This window comes from Notolabrus celidotus, chromosome 2, assembly GCF_009762535.1.
Source record: "Notolabrus celidotus isolate fNotCel1 chromosome 2, fNotCel1.pri, whole genome shotgun sequence".
NCBI classification, from domain to species: Eukaryota; Metazoa; Chordata; class Actinopteri; order Labriformes; family Labridae; genus Notolabrus; species Notolabrus celidotus.
In genome coordinates this window covers 30,865,578-30,882,458 of record NC_048273.1, presented here as the reverse complement: position 1 = coordinate 30,882,458, position 16,881 = coordinate 30,865,578, and the positions used below count along the sequence as shown (strand labels likewise).

At 40.0% G+C, this 16,881-nt stretch overlaps 1 protein-coding gene across 9 annotated transcripts in view; it reads left to right on the top strand.

Moving 5' to 3' along the window:
• The window catches only part of ttc14 (tetratricopeptide repeat domain 14), a 34,691-nt gene extending 19,725 nt beyond the window's left edge, over positions 1–14,966 (top strand). For 7 of the 9 annotated variants that reach the window (XM_034702503.1, XM_034702496.1, XM_034702488.1 and 4 more), the window contains 2 exons: positions 294–400; positions 510–2,196. In XM_034702503.1, the coding sequence (XP_034558394.1) occupies positions 294–400; positions 510–1,467 (1,065 nt within the window). In that variant the 3' untranslated portion in view covers positions 1,468–2,196. Of the gene's footprint in view, positions 1–293; positions 401–509; positions 2,197–14,733 lie in introns of those variants that run through there. The other 2 variants (XM_034702521.1, XM_034702530.1) reach the window with 2 other exon arrangements.
• Positions 14,967–16,881: the final 1,915 nt, after the last annotated feature.

The following is a 16,881-nucleotide window of genomic DNA, read 5'->3' as shown; positions in this document are numbered from 1 at the left end:
TCTACCATTCATCTGCTTCTGTACCAACTACTCAATAATGGGTCACACCACTTCTTCTGTGGTAAATAAATAACTCTCTTTATATTTCTTTTCATCTCATGTATGTGTCAACATTTCTTTGTCCTTTCGAACCCTAAACTTCCCTTGTTCCTTTCTATATTTTCAACAACATAAATGGCTGACTGGGGCATCTGCTGCATGTCTTGGATGCCGTGCATGTGTTTGAATATGTCGCTATGGGCATTTGCCTTTTGTTGTCATGTCTTGCTTTGCCTCGATGGGCGACTGTAAAGAAATCGATTCGCCTGCGAGAAGAAGCGCTTGCTAAGGAGCAGGAGAAACCTACAAGCAGCCAGACCAGCGCTGAGAAATTGCGTAAGATCCTAAAAGAAGAGAAGAGGTGAGTTGGCACTGATCTTTAAAGGTATGGAAGGTAAATATAGGTATATATATACTTTAAAGTCTCAGCCTCTTTAAGAGAGAAGATTCAGTCAACGTCTCTTCTGCAGGATGAAGAAAAAACGAAAGAGATCAACATCTTCCTCGTCGTCATCCTCCAACACATCCAGGAATTCCTCTTCTTCTTCATCCTCTTCCTCATCTCGCAGGAGGTCCAAAAAGAAGAAGAAGAAGAGGAGGAGGTCGGAGCGAGGGTGCAAGCGCCATCGTAGGATCTCCTCAAGGGAGAGCAGGAAGAGTGAGGAGGGTAAGAAGGAGAAAGAGGAGGATGAAGTGGAGTGGTACCCTGCCCCTCCCAACACGTCTGCCACCTTCCTGAACCAGAAGGGAGGCCCGGGGTTTGGAGACGGGGAAGAGGGGGAGGTGGAGGAGAGGGAAGCTGAGGATAGAAGGATCTCTCAACTTTACTCTTTGTCAGCAGGATCAGACGATGAAGAGTCTGACTCCTCACGCAAGAAGAGGAAGAGAAAGGACAGAGAGGAGAGCAGGGCTGGGAGAAAGAACAGTCAGAGTAGAAGCCCAGGAAAAGAGGAGGGGAGGAGCAGGAGTAGAGAAACAAGGGATAGATGGAAGGATGATAATAGGAAAGATAGGAGAGACAGTAACTCAAGGAGGAGGAGTAGCATAGAAGAAGAGAGAAAGAGAAAAGTTTCCTGCTCGTCTGCTGACTCGAGATCAGGTTCCAAATCTGAATTTGTAGGGAACTCTGGCTCTGCGTCCAAACTGTCTGAAAGCAGGAGGAGACATGACTTGTCCAGGAGAAACTCCTTGGATGGAGGTAGGTACGAGAATAGAGGGAGGGAGGGAGAGGAGATAAAAAGAGAGAAAGATATTAAGTGGAAGACAGAGGAAGAGAGCAACAGGTCAGGAGAAAGAAATGCTGGAAATCGGAACGTAAAGAGCGATTCTCAGGGAGGAATGTCTAAAAAGGACCTCCCCTCAAACCTCTTAGATATTTTCAGTCAGATCGCCAAGTTTGAGAAGGAGAAGGGGGGGAAGCCAAAATAATAACTCCAATCTAAAACCAGGATGAGACTTTGACAGACGATGAAATGGATCATTTAAGACAACACTGCTGAAGCAATCGCCAAATGTATTGTTAACTGAATGTCCCTACTGGTTGTAATTCACCTTCATGTCAACGAGACGCCTGAGACTTGATTTGAAATGTCTAATTCTTGATGTTAGATTTAAAGCGTCTAATTCTTGATATTAGATTTAAAGCCTGTGAGCGACTGTTGGATGATAGCTGGTCCGAATGTTTATCTGAGTGATTAAAATCTTTGATTCAAATAAAGAGAGGAAAATTATTCCTTTGTTGTATCACACTGGGGATAACTTGAGATCTCTATAATCTTAAGTGTGATTTTTAGTTATCAGAGGCTCATTTTTAGACACATTTTGACCAGGTGATTTCTTCATTGAGCCCATATAATGTAAAAACATCAGCTACAGAGCTACAGGCTTTAGTATCTCCTCTCTTTCTGTTCAACTGAAGTCAAACTTTTCTTTCTGCTGACGAGGATACCGCCTTATGTTCACTGCTTTGTACCATTCTGTGCATTCTCTCTGTGGCTTGTTAAACCCTTTTCCCAAACAACCCGACTGTTAGGTACTGCGGTACTTTTTCGAGCTTTACACAAAATACATTTTCCAGTTGTATCCATAGATATCTCTCCTCTCTAGCTAAACCAAAATCATCAAATCAGTAAAGCATTTGAAATGTAAAAACTGAAAGTCCTTGTGTCATTTAAATCTCTCTTCCAGCTCCACCAGCTTTGTTCCTTGCACTTCAACTGTATGACAGAAAATGTGTTGATTTGCTTCTCGTCTATCTGATGCCATTAGACCATAAATATTTCTTCCAAATGATAAAGCTGTGAAGCAACTTTTGCTGAGTTGTTCGTTGAAGCATCTGCTAAAATGTGAAAACATATTTCATTAGAGATGCTGTCACGTTGGGGGAAAATGGAGGACCCATGTGCAGAAAAAATAGAGGTTTTAATGATAAAAGAGCGAAAGGTACAAAAAGAACTGACTAAAATGTCCAAGAACTAAATCCAAAAGAAAACACAGGGGTGTGAAACACGAGGAGGAAGTAAAACTAATCTGGAAACACAGGGATCAAGAACTACTAAATAAAGCAGGAAACACAACAGACTAGACTAAGAAACACAAGATGCACAAGAGAATACAACACCAGACATAGATCACTAAACAAGGAGCAAGGAAGTCATATGATAACTTCTACAGAACATAGACAGAGAGGAAACAAGGCCAAAACAAAACTAAAGATGAACTTATTGACAGCTGAACAACATGAAACCAAACCAGAAAATAACCAACATGAGAACATTAACAAGTTAACCCAAACAACACAAGAACCCAACAGCAAAAGAACCCAGGCAACACAAGAACCCAACAACATGACCCTGGACCTGGAGGACCTAAGATTTAATACGCTGACACAAAAGATACAAAGATAAAAGCATTATAAAAGGATGAAAGCATAAGACTAAATAAATTAAGACAAAAGTGAAAAAGCGACATAAATTAGAGGCAAAAATGAACGCATAAAAGCAAAGTAAAAAACGATTAGAAGTGAAAGAGCATTAAAGGGGAGCAGTAAAGGGTAAAAGACAGATAGGAGCAATATCATTAATACAACAATAAAGCAATGATAAACAGCTGTGAAAGCAGTGAAATTAGATAAAGTAATATATCCAATAACTGATTTGAATGTTTCTCTTTTTATAATGCATCTGTGAAGATAATATAAGACTTGTTGTCCATAGAAGCATGGCTGAGATCACGAACAGGTAGGTGGAGGCAAAACGCTTGAGTGGACCTCTCCCATTAGACTGTTTCTCGGATAATCTAAAGTTACATTTCCAGGGCCCTGGTGGCCTAGTGGTCTAAGCGCCCCACATACAGAGGCTACAGTCCTTGTCGCAGAGGTCGCCGGTTCGACTTCTGAAGTAATTACTTTACTGCAATTATTAGTTTCATCATTCAGACATGTTCATGTGGAGTATTCTGCAGAGGTTTGGATTTGATTAAGTCGGTAAATTCAACAACAACAAAAGGTTACAACATGTTGCTATGCACAGTACTCACATTTAGGAGGGTTACAAAAACAGGCCTTAAATATAGTAATGCAACCATTTCAGTTTTTAAATGGAGGAGGCTGCAGTGCCTTGTTCCAGTAATGGAAAACTTTCCAGAGCAGTGAAGCAACTTCTCGCCTAATTTTAAGTGTGTTAGCTGCTCTCCACAGTTCTTGGGAGACATTTTTAGAAAATTTAGCAAAATTGTCATTGAATTTATGCAAAAGTAGACAAAATCAGACATAAAGAAATGATTGTTTCACAAACAACAATGTGATAGAGCATCAGCTTCCAAGGTCAAACGGTCATTGTACCACTGAAGAAATCAAAGACTCAACTTGTCAGTTGCAAAGAACTTGCATATTCAAGGACACAGTCAGTGATGATGTAAATGCAACAGTGCAGGAAACCTCCAGTCCAACTTGGTGGTGGAAACATTCAGCTGGGGGGCTGTTTCAAGTGACTTGCACTGGATGAGCTACACACCTCTCTGAGAAATCCCTCTGCATTTTGCAGAGGCGTGCTACCCCTCCTGGCTCAGTAATATGTGTGGAAGAGGATTCATTTTCTAGCAGGATATTGACCCTGAACATGCATGGAAGCTACTGTATACCAGGCCTGTTTGAAGTCCAAGGATGAGCTAAGCACGGTTTGTGAGCCCCCCCCCACCCCCCACCTTACAGTTACCAGACCAAAACTTTACTGGAAAAATCAGGGAAAGTCAAAAAGGGGAGATATAGAGTGACATCACAGGGCCCTGATGTAGGATGCCATTACAGGGTTGATTTACTTAAATGACAATATCCTGTTTCTCTTGTGGAGTCCGGAAATGTGGATAGTTTTATTTAGCCTTGTTGGTAGATATGCAGCTTGTTTCTGTGCCTTTAAGATAATACATGGCCAATAGGTAGAGTGTTTTTTGTGCTCTCACTACATTTAGAATTTTTGTTTTTGTTTGTTAGAAACTACTTTCTCCAAGTCAACTTTTGTGTGAAGCCAACAAAACTGAAATATTGCACAGAAAAGATGCGTTACTGTTTCGTTTTTAACCATACTAGCAAGTTGTGGCAGTAGCCTGTCTGTCTGTCTGTCTGTCTGTCGTGGGGTCAGTGCATGGTGAAAGTTCAGACTGAAATACATGGACAGATATCGGGTGGTTCATTTTAACATTTCCACGGATAGTCATGCTCTCCTGATGATGTTTTGGTCTTCTGACTTCCACTCTGGTACTACCATTTGAGGTGGATATGAACCATTGACTGTATAAATAATGGACGTAGTATGCGTGAAGTCACCCATCTGTTCCTGAGTGCTTTTTTTTAAGCCAATCCACGGCAGCAGCCATATTTGAAATGTGTAACTCAACCAGGCATAGTGTGATGTAAAGAGGCGGGGTCTGAGCCTCCTAGCATACAGCTATCAGTTCCCATCCGGGAGTCAAGTCAGTCATGTCCTTATTTGGGCAAAACTCGTAATCTTAATATCTCCTGAACCGTCGCGTTAGAAAAAAAAATTCACCCCCCATACAGTGTGTGTCGATAGAGAGATTAGCTACGTAGAACCAAGCAGTTTTTTTAAACCAGGCTGTAAACATGTTTATTTCTGCTGCAAAGATCGTCTTTTTTGAATTGGTGTGTATGTGGTTTCAGGTGTTTCTGCAGCCAGCCCTTAAGCGTATTCTCGATGAATTGCAGTTTATAACACTTCCGCATGGGCTTCATAGTTTGAGACCGGAGGTTGCCGCTTGATATGAACACACAATTGCTGTCAGTTTATCCCTCACAGCTATTGGATGTATTACCTTTGAGTTTGCCACAGATGTTCATGGTCCTCAGAGGAATCATTCCAAGGATTTTGGAAATACCCCTTTCTTTGCTGCACCAGCAGGTCAGATAGTTCACTTTCTCGTTCCACTTGATGGATTTGCAGCAATTCTTGAAAAGACATTCATAGTCCTCAGAGGAATCATCCTACTCATACTCAGGGTGATGCTATTTATATGTCATTTTTGTAGTGCCACTACTTTTTTTGATCATTTACTTTTTTTTTTTAATAGAACACATCTTTGATGGATTTCACCGACTTGTCTTGCCATTCATGGTACCCAGAGGATGATTTGGCGAAAGTCTCTTGGCTTTAATTACAGCACCGTCATTGGTTCAAAGTTCCCTCCAATGTGTGCCATACCTGCTATGCATCAACAAACCAGCACAGCCTTTGTTAGCATATCAACTCAGGGCACCAGCTAAGTATTTCCTCACAGAGCTATTAATGCTGTAGGTGATCTCAATAAGAATGTTTTTATTTCCATTTTTTGTGGGTTGTAGCAGAAACTCAGCAGTTGGAACCAAAGTCTTAACCTATTTGTCTTGTTTGATACTATTTGAGACTATAAAGAGAAAGTTTTACTTTTCACCTCTGACCTCAGTAACAGCAGATACAACTGAATTGTTCCCACTCAGGTTGATACTGCATGGTCTTTATCAGCAGTAAAAGCTTGCTCTGCTGTCACTAAACTAAAAATCACAAGTTGCTTATTTGTTGTCTCAAGAGAACAAGGCGAAAAGGATGTTATCAAGAGTACCATGCCTGAAAGATGGCGACTTGGGCGTTATTAACACTAGAACAGCCCCATTAAAAAACAGAAAAGTCTAGCCTTTGAGTGTTAAAAAAAACTGTGACCACAGGACTACACAAAAATGACTGAAAAAGCTGGAGTACAAATGCCACACCAGTAGATGGCGGTATAACTTTACAAAGTCCTTTACGCCACAAACAAACACAACAGACCTGCACGTAAAGCTTTTCTTCATCACAGTGATGAGTGCTCAAGTAGACAGTGGTGGTGGTAATAGAGTCAGCAACAAAAACACAGCTCTGTAGTCCACCATTACCATAGATTGAGATTTTATAAGATTGAGATCTTGGCTGATAGTACCGTCTTGTTTATTAGCAGGTTATTCTGAAGATGTTCATGTGTAGACAGCATTTCCCTTCCTGAAGGCCTGACGCATCTGCCTGGCTCATCATTCCACTTAGCCAATTAAACCCAAAGTAGCATTATGGCTTATTGGTACTTTAAGCTACTTGGTGTCACATATTTGATTAAATAACTGGACACAGACACACAGGGATGAACCAGCCGTGCGTCGCCCTGGGCCAAAGTAGCTTACTTTAGGCTTAGCTGCCATCCCCTCTCTTTCCTCCTCCATCATTACCGACTCCATCATCAGTGATGCAGCAGAGAGGCTACATGTCCCGGTCTATCTTGTTAGGGCAGATTAAGCACTTATATACAAGCTGGAAAAAGAAGCCTTTACACACACACACACACACACACACACACACACACACACACTCACTCTCTCTCTCTCTCTCTCTCTCTTGATCCTGTCCTTTCTGTCTCAGACATGTGACATCTTAATCTTCATAAATACTGACTACAGGAGACCCTGCAGTCACAGCGCTGGTCTCACTGGCTGCTCACTCTGTGGGTCATCATTAGTCCCATAAAGAGGCAGCAGAGGAGCTTCTGGTCCTGAGCAAGACGCATCGCTGAGCACATGGATTACTCTGGTGCTTTTATGCACACTCAAAATGACGAGTTTATGCATCACAGTCGGCTTTTACTCCTCACTTTCAATTCTATTTGTCAAACACTGGATTCCAAAATTAGATGTACATAAAACACACGGGGGATAGAATCAAATATAATATCATATCGAAATGGAAACATTATGGTAGGTTGCAGGGTCCAATCATATATCTGCATTGCATGTCGAACAAAATGTATCTATATGTTTATAAATTCACTTTAAATCTAAGCCTGAAGTAACAATTAAATAAGTGGAAGATAGAATATGAACTCTGTTAGGACTGCTTCACTGGCAGACCTGCAAAGTCAAGAACCCAAATGTAACTGATCTATTTTTATTCTCTATAAATGCATCTTTCTTAGTGCTAAAGTAAGTCTAATGTTTTCTCTCTGTTCTTTGTAATATTTAGGATGAAGCCACAGGTTGGGAAACTCAGCCTTGTACAGATTACCCAATTTAACTTACAAGTAAGAACATACAGATTTTTTCAGTTCTGCCTTCTTCAGTTTGACCTTTTCTGAGTTGATTTCAAACAAATATTTTTCCCTTGCTTGTACTCAATTGTTTCTTTATGGTCAAATAAATACAATCCAAGCTCTTTAAAACCTAAGGCTACTGAAGCTAGATATAGATACTGCTTCCCATCAGTTAGATTCTGAGTTTAGTGTGGTCTCATTAAAAGTAGACTCACCACTTTGGAATAATCGGCCTCCTCTTGCTCATGATAGAGCACACTTAAGTGCATCTTAACTTGGCATAAAAGAGCAAATCAAATCCTTGTTGCTCTTCGCATTGATTATTTGCAGTTCTGCAGCTCTCCACTGGAGGGCAGTGGTACACTATCTGAGGGGACCAGCTGGGGATTTTAAGGAGACAGAACCAAGCAGTCTTCTCTCAGTCCATACTGATGGAGCGGTGTGCTTTGGTTTGAGAGAGAAATTTCATTTTCTACATACATGTAAGTTTAAATCAAGACGGACAAACTGGTTAAAAAACACTAATACCAACTTAAATGAAACATGAAGCCTTTGTGGTTCTTATTAGCAAGGCCACTTTGTAATGTTAATGTGTATGGGGACAGATAGTGTATAAGCCATTTCCAAACATCACAGCATTTAAAGCCTAAGCTGATTTGCTTCACCTGTCCCCAGATTAATCAAAATGCAGCAAACTCATCAACAAATACAAGAAATAAGACGCACAGAAAACTTAATATAATACATACATAAAAGCTACAGTTCAACAAAACACAATCATACCACATTATGTTCAACTTTTATGTTTTCAAATTAGTTTGTATCTCCACTTATCACCTCACACACTCAAATTTATAACTTTTGCTGCAACAGAAACATGACATGACATGTTTGCTTGAACAATGACTTAAAAGGCAATGTCCTTATGTTCTGTAAATGAACATAAAGGAACATGTCACAAGTTTATAGCATTATCAAATTGTGCAAACAGCACTCCGTAAGACCTTAGAGGCTGGTTGGCCACAATTTCTGCACTTCTGGACATTTCTTATACATCATGAGTTAAATAACTAAACAGCTCATTAGAGCCAAGATTCAATGCATTCATCATTTTTCCTTACATTAAAAAGACTGCTGTTCTCCCAGCCAATAGTTAAAACAAGTATATACAGTAACATTAACAGTAAACACTATATAATATATACATTAGAGTTTAGTCCTGATACAAAAAGGCTCCCTTAAGGAAAAGGGTTTTGACCACAATCACCGGTGTGATGTGTAAAAGTCAGGTTAGGGCCCTTTAAGCAAAAAGCACGATGATGCTCGTCTGAAGACAAACCAGCTATTTTTAAAATCTGTTGCCTTTTTTTTCAAGTCTGAAGAGATGGTTCTCTTTCTGTGTTTACAGGCTCATCGGACTTTAGATAACACTCTCAGGGACACACAAACACACGTTTATGCAGACTGTATTTCAGGCACAGAGACACCCCACCACTGTCTTTTCCTGCACACATGAAGGACTTCATTTAAGTCCTGACCCTGCACTGTTGCAATAAGCCGGGAGAAGAAAAAGAATTGAAAAAAGGATGACATAGGGAGAAAAAAAGGTGTGACTGCTGGAGGGAAAAGAAGACCTTTAGTCCTTGAAGGTTCGGGTCTCTCAGCTGGTTCGGAGGGTCAGAGGAAGCAGCAGCTGTCCTGCTTGACCGACTCTGATGAAGCTGCAGATTTTCACCTTCATGAATCATTCTGCTCCATTCTCCTCCTCCTCTTCCTCCTCCTCATCTGCTCCCACCTGGACTCCTTTTCACAAAGAGAGGGGGATTCCTCCTCTTAGGCCTCTTTCTTCAGCACTGAGGCAATCAGACTGTTGAACACGCAGAAGGAGATGAGACATTTTAAATTAGTGTGAGGACAGAGAGGGGAGAGAGGGAGAAAGAGGGGGAAAATGACATTTTTCATTTTCTACAATGAAAGGTACTACATTGAATTCTCCGAGCATGACAATACGAGGAGTAAGTAATGGAATAGGAGCAGACGTAGCGTCTGTGTGTTAGTGGATAATGAGGAATTTAAAGATGTACGCTCCTCTGCTGCCATTCAATCACACTCTCTCACCGAGTCGCTGTCACCGGCCCTCGTCTCAGCGCTGTCACAATACTGCAGCGAAAACTTCTCTTACACAGAGACACATCTTTGAAATGATCTCTGTGGTCATTCAGACGGGGCTTTAAGGGGATTTTGGGCATCAGCTAATCCAAGTCTGACCCTGTACTTTAGTAAAACACTAACTCTGCACTTTAAAAGTAATCTGCTGCATTGGAAATGTAACTCAAGAAATCACTCTTAATTCTTTAACCTACATTTTATTGCCTTGCTTTTTTAAAATCTATTATTCAGCAATGACAGACAATCTTACAGTACTTTTAAACAAAAGCTGGAACAAAAAGGTAGTTCAATTATAGATTATTTTAAAAAACATGGAGGGGCGCTGGTGGCCTAGTGGTCCAAGCGTCCCGTATAGAGGCTATAGTCCTCGTCAAAGAGGTGACTATTTGCTGCATGTCTTCCATATATATATATATATATATATATGGAGAAAAAAAACAAACCCAAGATGGCACAAAATAGCTCGACAATAACAGACAGCAAAATACAACGAGGTGATTCCATCACCGCGTACACAAAGAGGAGAGAGAGCGTTAGAGGAGGACTTTGGGAAAGTTGCATGAAATATCAAAATAAATAATACTGATGCAGGGAAAATTCAATGTGATTAAAATATATAGTATCTTATGTTGAATATAAATCATGCAAAATTGTAAAAGCAATATTTTAATGTTGTATTTGATTGATTGATGTGAGGCTTAATATTGAAATGAAGCACAGGACTGCAGCTAATAATTTCCATAATGAATATATCTATTAATTAATTTTTAAAGTGATTTGCTTTTATATATATATATATATTCAAAATGTTTTTTTCTAAAAGTGTCAACAAAGTGTATCCATAGAGTCTTGAAATCTGATTGGCCTCCCCTCATGCTATCCCAAAGTCCTGAACTATGATGGCTATTTATCCTGGAGAAAAAAAAGAAAAAGGAAAAAATATTCCAGAAGGCTGGCCAAGTGTAAAAAATACATTTATTGTCAATTTTTTGTTGATTTTTTTATATGATCAGTGAACATAGAAAGGGTAAACAATTGGTATCTATTTGTGTCTGTGTGTGTGTGTGTGTGTGTGTGTGTGTGTGTGTGTGTGTGTGTGTGTGTGTGTGTGTGTGTGTGTGTGTGTGTGTGCGTGTGTGTACACCCTGCATAACACATCGCCCAAGTTGGGCCACCCCGGTCGAACCAGTCAGGACCCTGCCCTGCTGAGAGCCCTCATCAACACTTTCACGGTTACTCTCAAAGTAACAGTCCAGACCTGATGATTATTGTAAATAACTTGAAAAAATCTAAAGCATATAAGATATATTTCACATTTGAGTAGTAGAAAGTGGGAATACTTGGTAGTTTTTCTTAAAAATGACTCAAAAAGATGATTAAATTGCTGAAAGTGTGAGGGGCTGTACCAGCTGTGATTGGATGAGGGGCAGGGCACACAATGGACAAGTCGCCAGTCTATCACACAGCTAACATGTACTAGAGATGGACAACCATTTATGCACACACTCAAACCTTCAGGCAACTTAATGTCACCAGTTAACCTGACAAGCATGTTTTTGGACTGTGGGAGGAAGCAGGAGAGAACCCAATCATGCAGAGGGGGGGCTGCAAACTGCATCCTGACTGGTCGAGCATTAGAACCAGGAACCTTATGGCTGTGATTCAACAGCACTAACCACTGCACTACCCTGAAGCCCTGAACCAAACATATTAATCTGAACTTGAACCTTTCTTGCAAATATTATATGGTCACTTATGGTGGTGCATGATCAGGACCTGAGTCCCCTGGGGGACCTTTAAGGTGGTCTGAGGGATAACTATGCTACAATTTTGTCCTGTAAAATTTGATAGTATTGCACATGAAATGTGTTTAATACATATCTCCTTTTGATCCATGCATGCTGACTGACTGAATGGTAATTCCACTTCCCTCTGTGATCATAATGACATGATTTAAATAACCTCTGCAAACTTTTTAAATGACTTTTTAAAAGTTTTTTCATGTTTTGTTCCCTGTGTGTTTCTTTCCTTTAGAATCCACCTCCATTATACAAGGTTATTGTTGTTTTGTATCAAACATAGTGGACTTATATAAACAGAATAAGTGCTTCCTCACTCCTCACATACCTCAGTACCTGTGTAAATGTGCAAACAGTTCAAGTGTGTTATAACCCAACATATACCCAGCTCTGTTCATACTCTTTACATTAGCTCTGTGAGGTTTGCAGGTTTACATTACTGTATATGGTCTGTAATTATGTTTGGCCTTGACTGTCACTGAAGTCTTCACTGAAATCTTCAGGGTGGTTTATGAACACCCTGTAGGGGACTTTACAATCAAGAATTACAAGACCAACTACAGTGTACGATCTAAACAACAGATTAATTAAATGCACCTTCTTTAACTCGGATGGTAGAAATACATTCATTCAGGAGGTTAGGAAGGAGTCAGAGCAGCTCAGAGTGAGCAACAGATGCTGCATTGTTTATTTGTTCAGTGTTATCAATGGTAGCACTTTCGAACACTTTATCTTCAGATGGTTTGAACTCTGTTTGACTGTAACATTACAGCTAGTGTGCGTACATGTTAAGTTTCTTGAACAGCCCACACTACACATTCTGGTTTTTCTAATGAGAAGAGCTCATGGAGTCCATTTAGGACTTTAAAACTCCTTTGAGGAGTTTTTAACTGTTTCTGAAATAGACTGAACTTACATTATTTATTCCATCATGTTCTTTATGAGTGATACATCTGATGTTAATCAAAGGACACAATCCTGTTGACAGAAAAAACGGCCTTCTTAAATAAATACGTACATTTTAAACACTATAACTAACTACACACTCTTATGTATCTTTTACGTTAGGATGGATGTTAAAGAAAGCATCAGCTCTAGGACGCCTCGCACAAACCTGTCTCTCACGGACTTCCATTTCTCCTTTGCTGCCGTTCAGCTGATAACCCATTCCTTTTCTGATCTCCACCCAGTTGTTCTGTTGTAGTTTTCTGTTTCTGTGCCTGGGCGAGGTAGCGTCATATATTTGTTTGTCTTACCCAAACTATTCAGACAATCTTTCCTCAGAAAGTTGTACCATTTGCAAAGTATTAATCTTTGTTTTGTGTTAGTGGTCTGGCTAACACAATGCACCAATCAATCAATCAATCAATCAATCAATCAATCAATCAATCAATCAATCAATCAATCAATCAATCAATCAATCAATCAATCAATCAATCAATCAATCAATCAATCAATCAACCAGTCAGTCAGTCAGTCAGTCAGTCAGTCAGTCAGTCAGTCTGTCTGTCTGTCTGTCTGTCTGTCTGTCTGTCTGTCTGTCTATCTATCTATCTATCTATCTATCTATCTATCTATCTATCTATCTATCTATCTATCTATCTATCTATCTATCTATCTATCTATCTATCTATCTTTATACAGCGCAAAATCATAACAAATGTTATCTCAAGACGCTTTTACAAACATAGCAGGTCTACACCACTCTATGTCAAATTATGAACAGAGACCCAACACCAACACCAACTTAATCCACCATGAGCATTGCATCCCGCAGTATTTAGCTAGTTGGAGGACAAACTTCCTTTTAACAGGCAGCAGAACCAGACTCATGTTAGACAGACATCTGCCTCGAACGAGTTGGGTCTGGAAAGAGGGATAGAGGAGAATAAGTCCAGCATGTCCACAGCAACTATTGGCCACACCCCTTGGAACTGCACCTATGATTTCATGTAGTACTGCATGTTTAGTCCATATTCAGATTTGGGGAGAAAGCTGTCATACAATGTGCAGAAATGTAGATTAAATGAACTCAGAGTACAGGCAGGTGGCTTGTATCTGTGTGGGTTTCAGACCTAGCGATTAGAGGCATCAGCAGTGAGATAAGGTATGACTTTGTCCACAGGGGGCGCCAAAATAGACACAACTGTCCTTTTTCTATTCCCTTATTTTTAATGTTGTATATTTCAGATTCCATTATTGCATTTTTTTTAAGTTCTGTTTTGTTTTGTGCTTCATTCTATGTCTGCTTTTTTCTCTGTTTCTGAAAGCTCGTGAACAAATCAATCCATTATTCAAAGTCAGACTAATTTGCTCTGGTTCCTGCATTAAATCTACTGGAGCCTGCTGAGGAGTGGTACACTAAAAATATATGTTTACACATAAATGATTCCTTCTTAAAATATATACTGTAGACATCAAATGCTGAAGCATGTCAACACAATAACACGTCTTCAGGCTTTCACTTCAGTCCACGCACTCTGCAATAATAATGAAGCATAGTATTTGTAAACTATAGCATACCATTTAGTGACATCATCACAAAGCCGCATAGTAATTTCAACTTCAGGCAAACCTGTCAAGAACAGGAGGGCCTGCTTTTTCACAGGACAGGAATATTCTTTACTGTTACAACCATAACCACTGTTTTGACATAATTGCTGCCCTTAGAGTGCATGAAGAAGAGAGTGAACCCTTATTTATGAGAGTCTTAATGTCCCCCAGAGGCCTGTTTCCCCCCCAGTGAGACGTCATTAGAGAGAAGGAACACAGCAGGAGGCCACAAGACAAAATGCAAACATTATCTTTTCTTGTTAGTCATTCCGCGCAGCCTAATGGCATAATGTGTCGTTTTATTTCTCCGACTGCATTTCCCCCTGAGGCAGAAATGTTCTCTGCTATGTATGTACTGTTCTGAGTGCTTTTAATGCAAAATGTGCAAGGCAAAACAAGCAATTCTGACTGCACTGTTGTCATGGGATGAACCCTCTCTTCTGTCTCTCTGTGCAGCAAAGGGGTTTTTAATTTCACACAGTGTCATGATGTCACCTTCAAGTGTTCAATTCCGTGCAAATTTTGTGGGAAGGGGGGATTTTCAGCTAATGAGTCGCATGTTTTTTTTCCCCAGTTCACTCATTATTGAACCAGAGCGATGAAGAGGCAGGAGTTCAGGTTGGAGAGAGAGGCGTCAGAACATCCTTCAGCTCTGCGTTGGATAGCAAAGGATGAATGTTCTGGAAGTGTTCAAGGCCAAAGTGAGCCAGGAGAGGAATCTGTTGATTTGCTAATGGAGCAGAGGTGGCGAAGAATCTGCAGCAGCCTGTGTGCAAAAACACTCCTGCTCTGACCTCTTCCTCTTCTTCTCTTTCTACAACACCTGGCCCTACGTTCTCTCCTCTTCTTCCTCCCTCCGCTTTCCTTTACACATTTCTAATTTTTTCCCTCTTTTTCTGTCTGTGCATGCATAAATATTCTACTCCCCACTTATGACTGATATTTTCCAAAGCCTTCAGCATCCAATTGTTACATCCTCAGCTTCTCTCAAGATGCAGGCACAAGCAAATTGTACCAGCAGAGAAAATTTCCTTCCAACAACAAAATTACACTTGGATACAAAACAAGCATGCATGCTCTCAGGTGTACAAATGTATTCTGGCACACACACACACACACACACACACACACACACACACACACACACACACACACACAAACACACTCACATGTATACAAATAGATGTTCTCACAAAGCTTTCAAATTCCATTACACTTCAAAACTCAACCCCTAAAAAAAGGATTTGGGTTAATTTAGTAAACACAGGGTCAGAGCTGCCACAAGAGCTGCTTGAGAGGATGTGAGTGCATGAGCTTCACTGTTTGTGCGTGTGTGTTTGCATGTGCACATATATGTGTGTGTGTGAGGAAGAAACGCTGACTGTGTGAAGCAGAGTCCTGGCAGCAGCAGCAGCAGCAGTCTAAAGCCAGCCTCTGTGCAGAGATAGCGCTTCTTTCTCATTTGCTCTGGCCCTATTTTAATAATAGCTGTGCATAAGTAATTTCTAAAAGGCCAGGCAGGCACATGGGCGTGGGTGGAGGGGGGCGGAGGAGGGGGGGAAATTAAACTCATTTTATCTGTGAGCAGGTGGATTCCTATTTATCATTAACATGCATAGAATTTGCACAATGTTATTTCTTGCTGCTGCTACTGATGGAACGTCATCCAAATAATGTCGGAGGAGGGTCTGCCTTCTTTTTTTCCCTCTCCTGCTTATGCTGGAGTGAAATTCATAGATAAAAGTACTAGGGTTTTTTTCTTGCAATTTTCTGCAAACGGAAACTAATTCTGGGAAGCTTCTTATTACAGTGCAGGCTCATTTGGTTTGCATTAAAAGGGGGACAGGAGCGACATTAGGATTTCTGCCAGATTTCCACAAGATGCTCCCACATTTGCTCTTATATCATTAGTAACGCCCCCCCCCCCCCCCCCCCCCCCCCCCCCCTACTTACAGAAGCCCCATTTTCCTCTTTTAACTTGCATTAAACAATCTCTGCTCATTATTGGCCCAATAATAAAACTGGAATATATTTGACTTCCTGATTTAGATCCTATCAAATATTGGAATGTAAATGTGTAATTTTGAACGCATGATATGGAGGTTAATAATTGCTGGATTATCTCTGTGTTATTTTAGCATAATTCAGCAGCTGGATTATTTGTCATTTTTTAAAATTAGGATTGTGCTTTTTAATTTGTTTTGGATTGTTAATCTTTTTTATTGCAGCATGATTGGAGCTGTTTCTATTTGATCCAGTTATGGCCTCAAAAACCCTTTAAAACCTAGTGTTAGTCTAGTTGTTTCTAATACTCTTATGATTTATTATTATAATTCATCCAGGTTGAAACCAAGGACTATTTCTAATCTCAATGAACTGATTGATAGGTTTGTCTATGAAAAGAAAGCTAACAGTGAAAATTATCCTTCACATGCTTGTTTTGATTTAGCCTTAAAAAGCCAGTTTGAACTGCTTTGCATCTTTCCCTGTATGGTTCATATAATGCAAATAATAACCAGTTTAGACGCTCATGACAACATTTTGTGAAAAAGCAACAAAGTCTAGAATCCCAAAATATTAAAGTGAATTGAAAATAAAATAAAAAATCTTAGTTTCTGAAGGGTGAAAACCAGAGAATATTTACTATTTTTGACTTCACTGTAAAAACAGTTTCATTTTAACTGACAGTACGGCTTTGATATTAAGCATTTCTGTTGTTTGT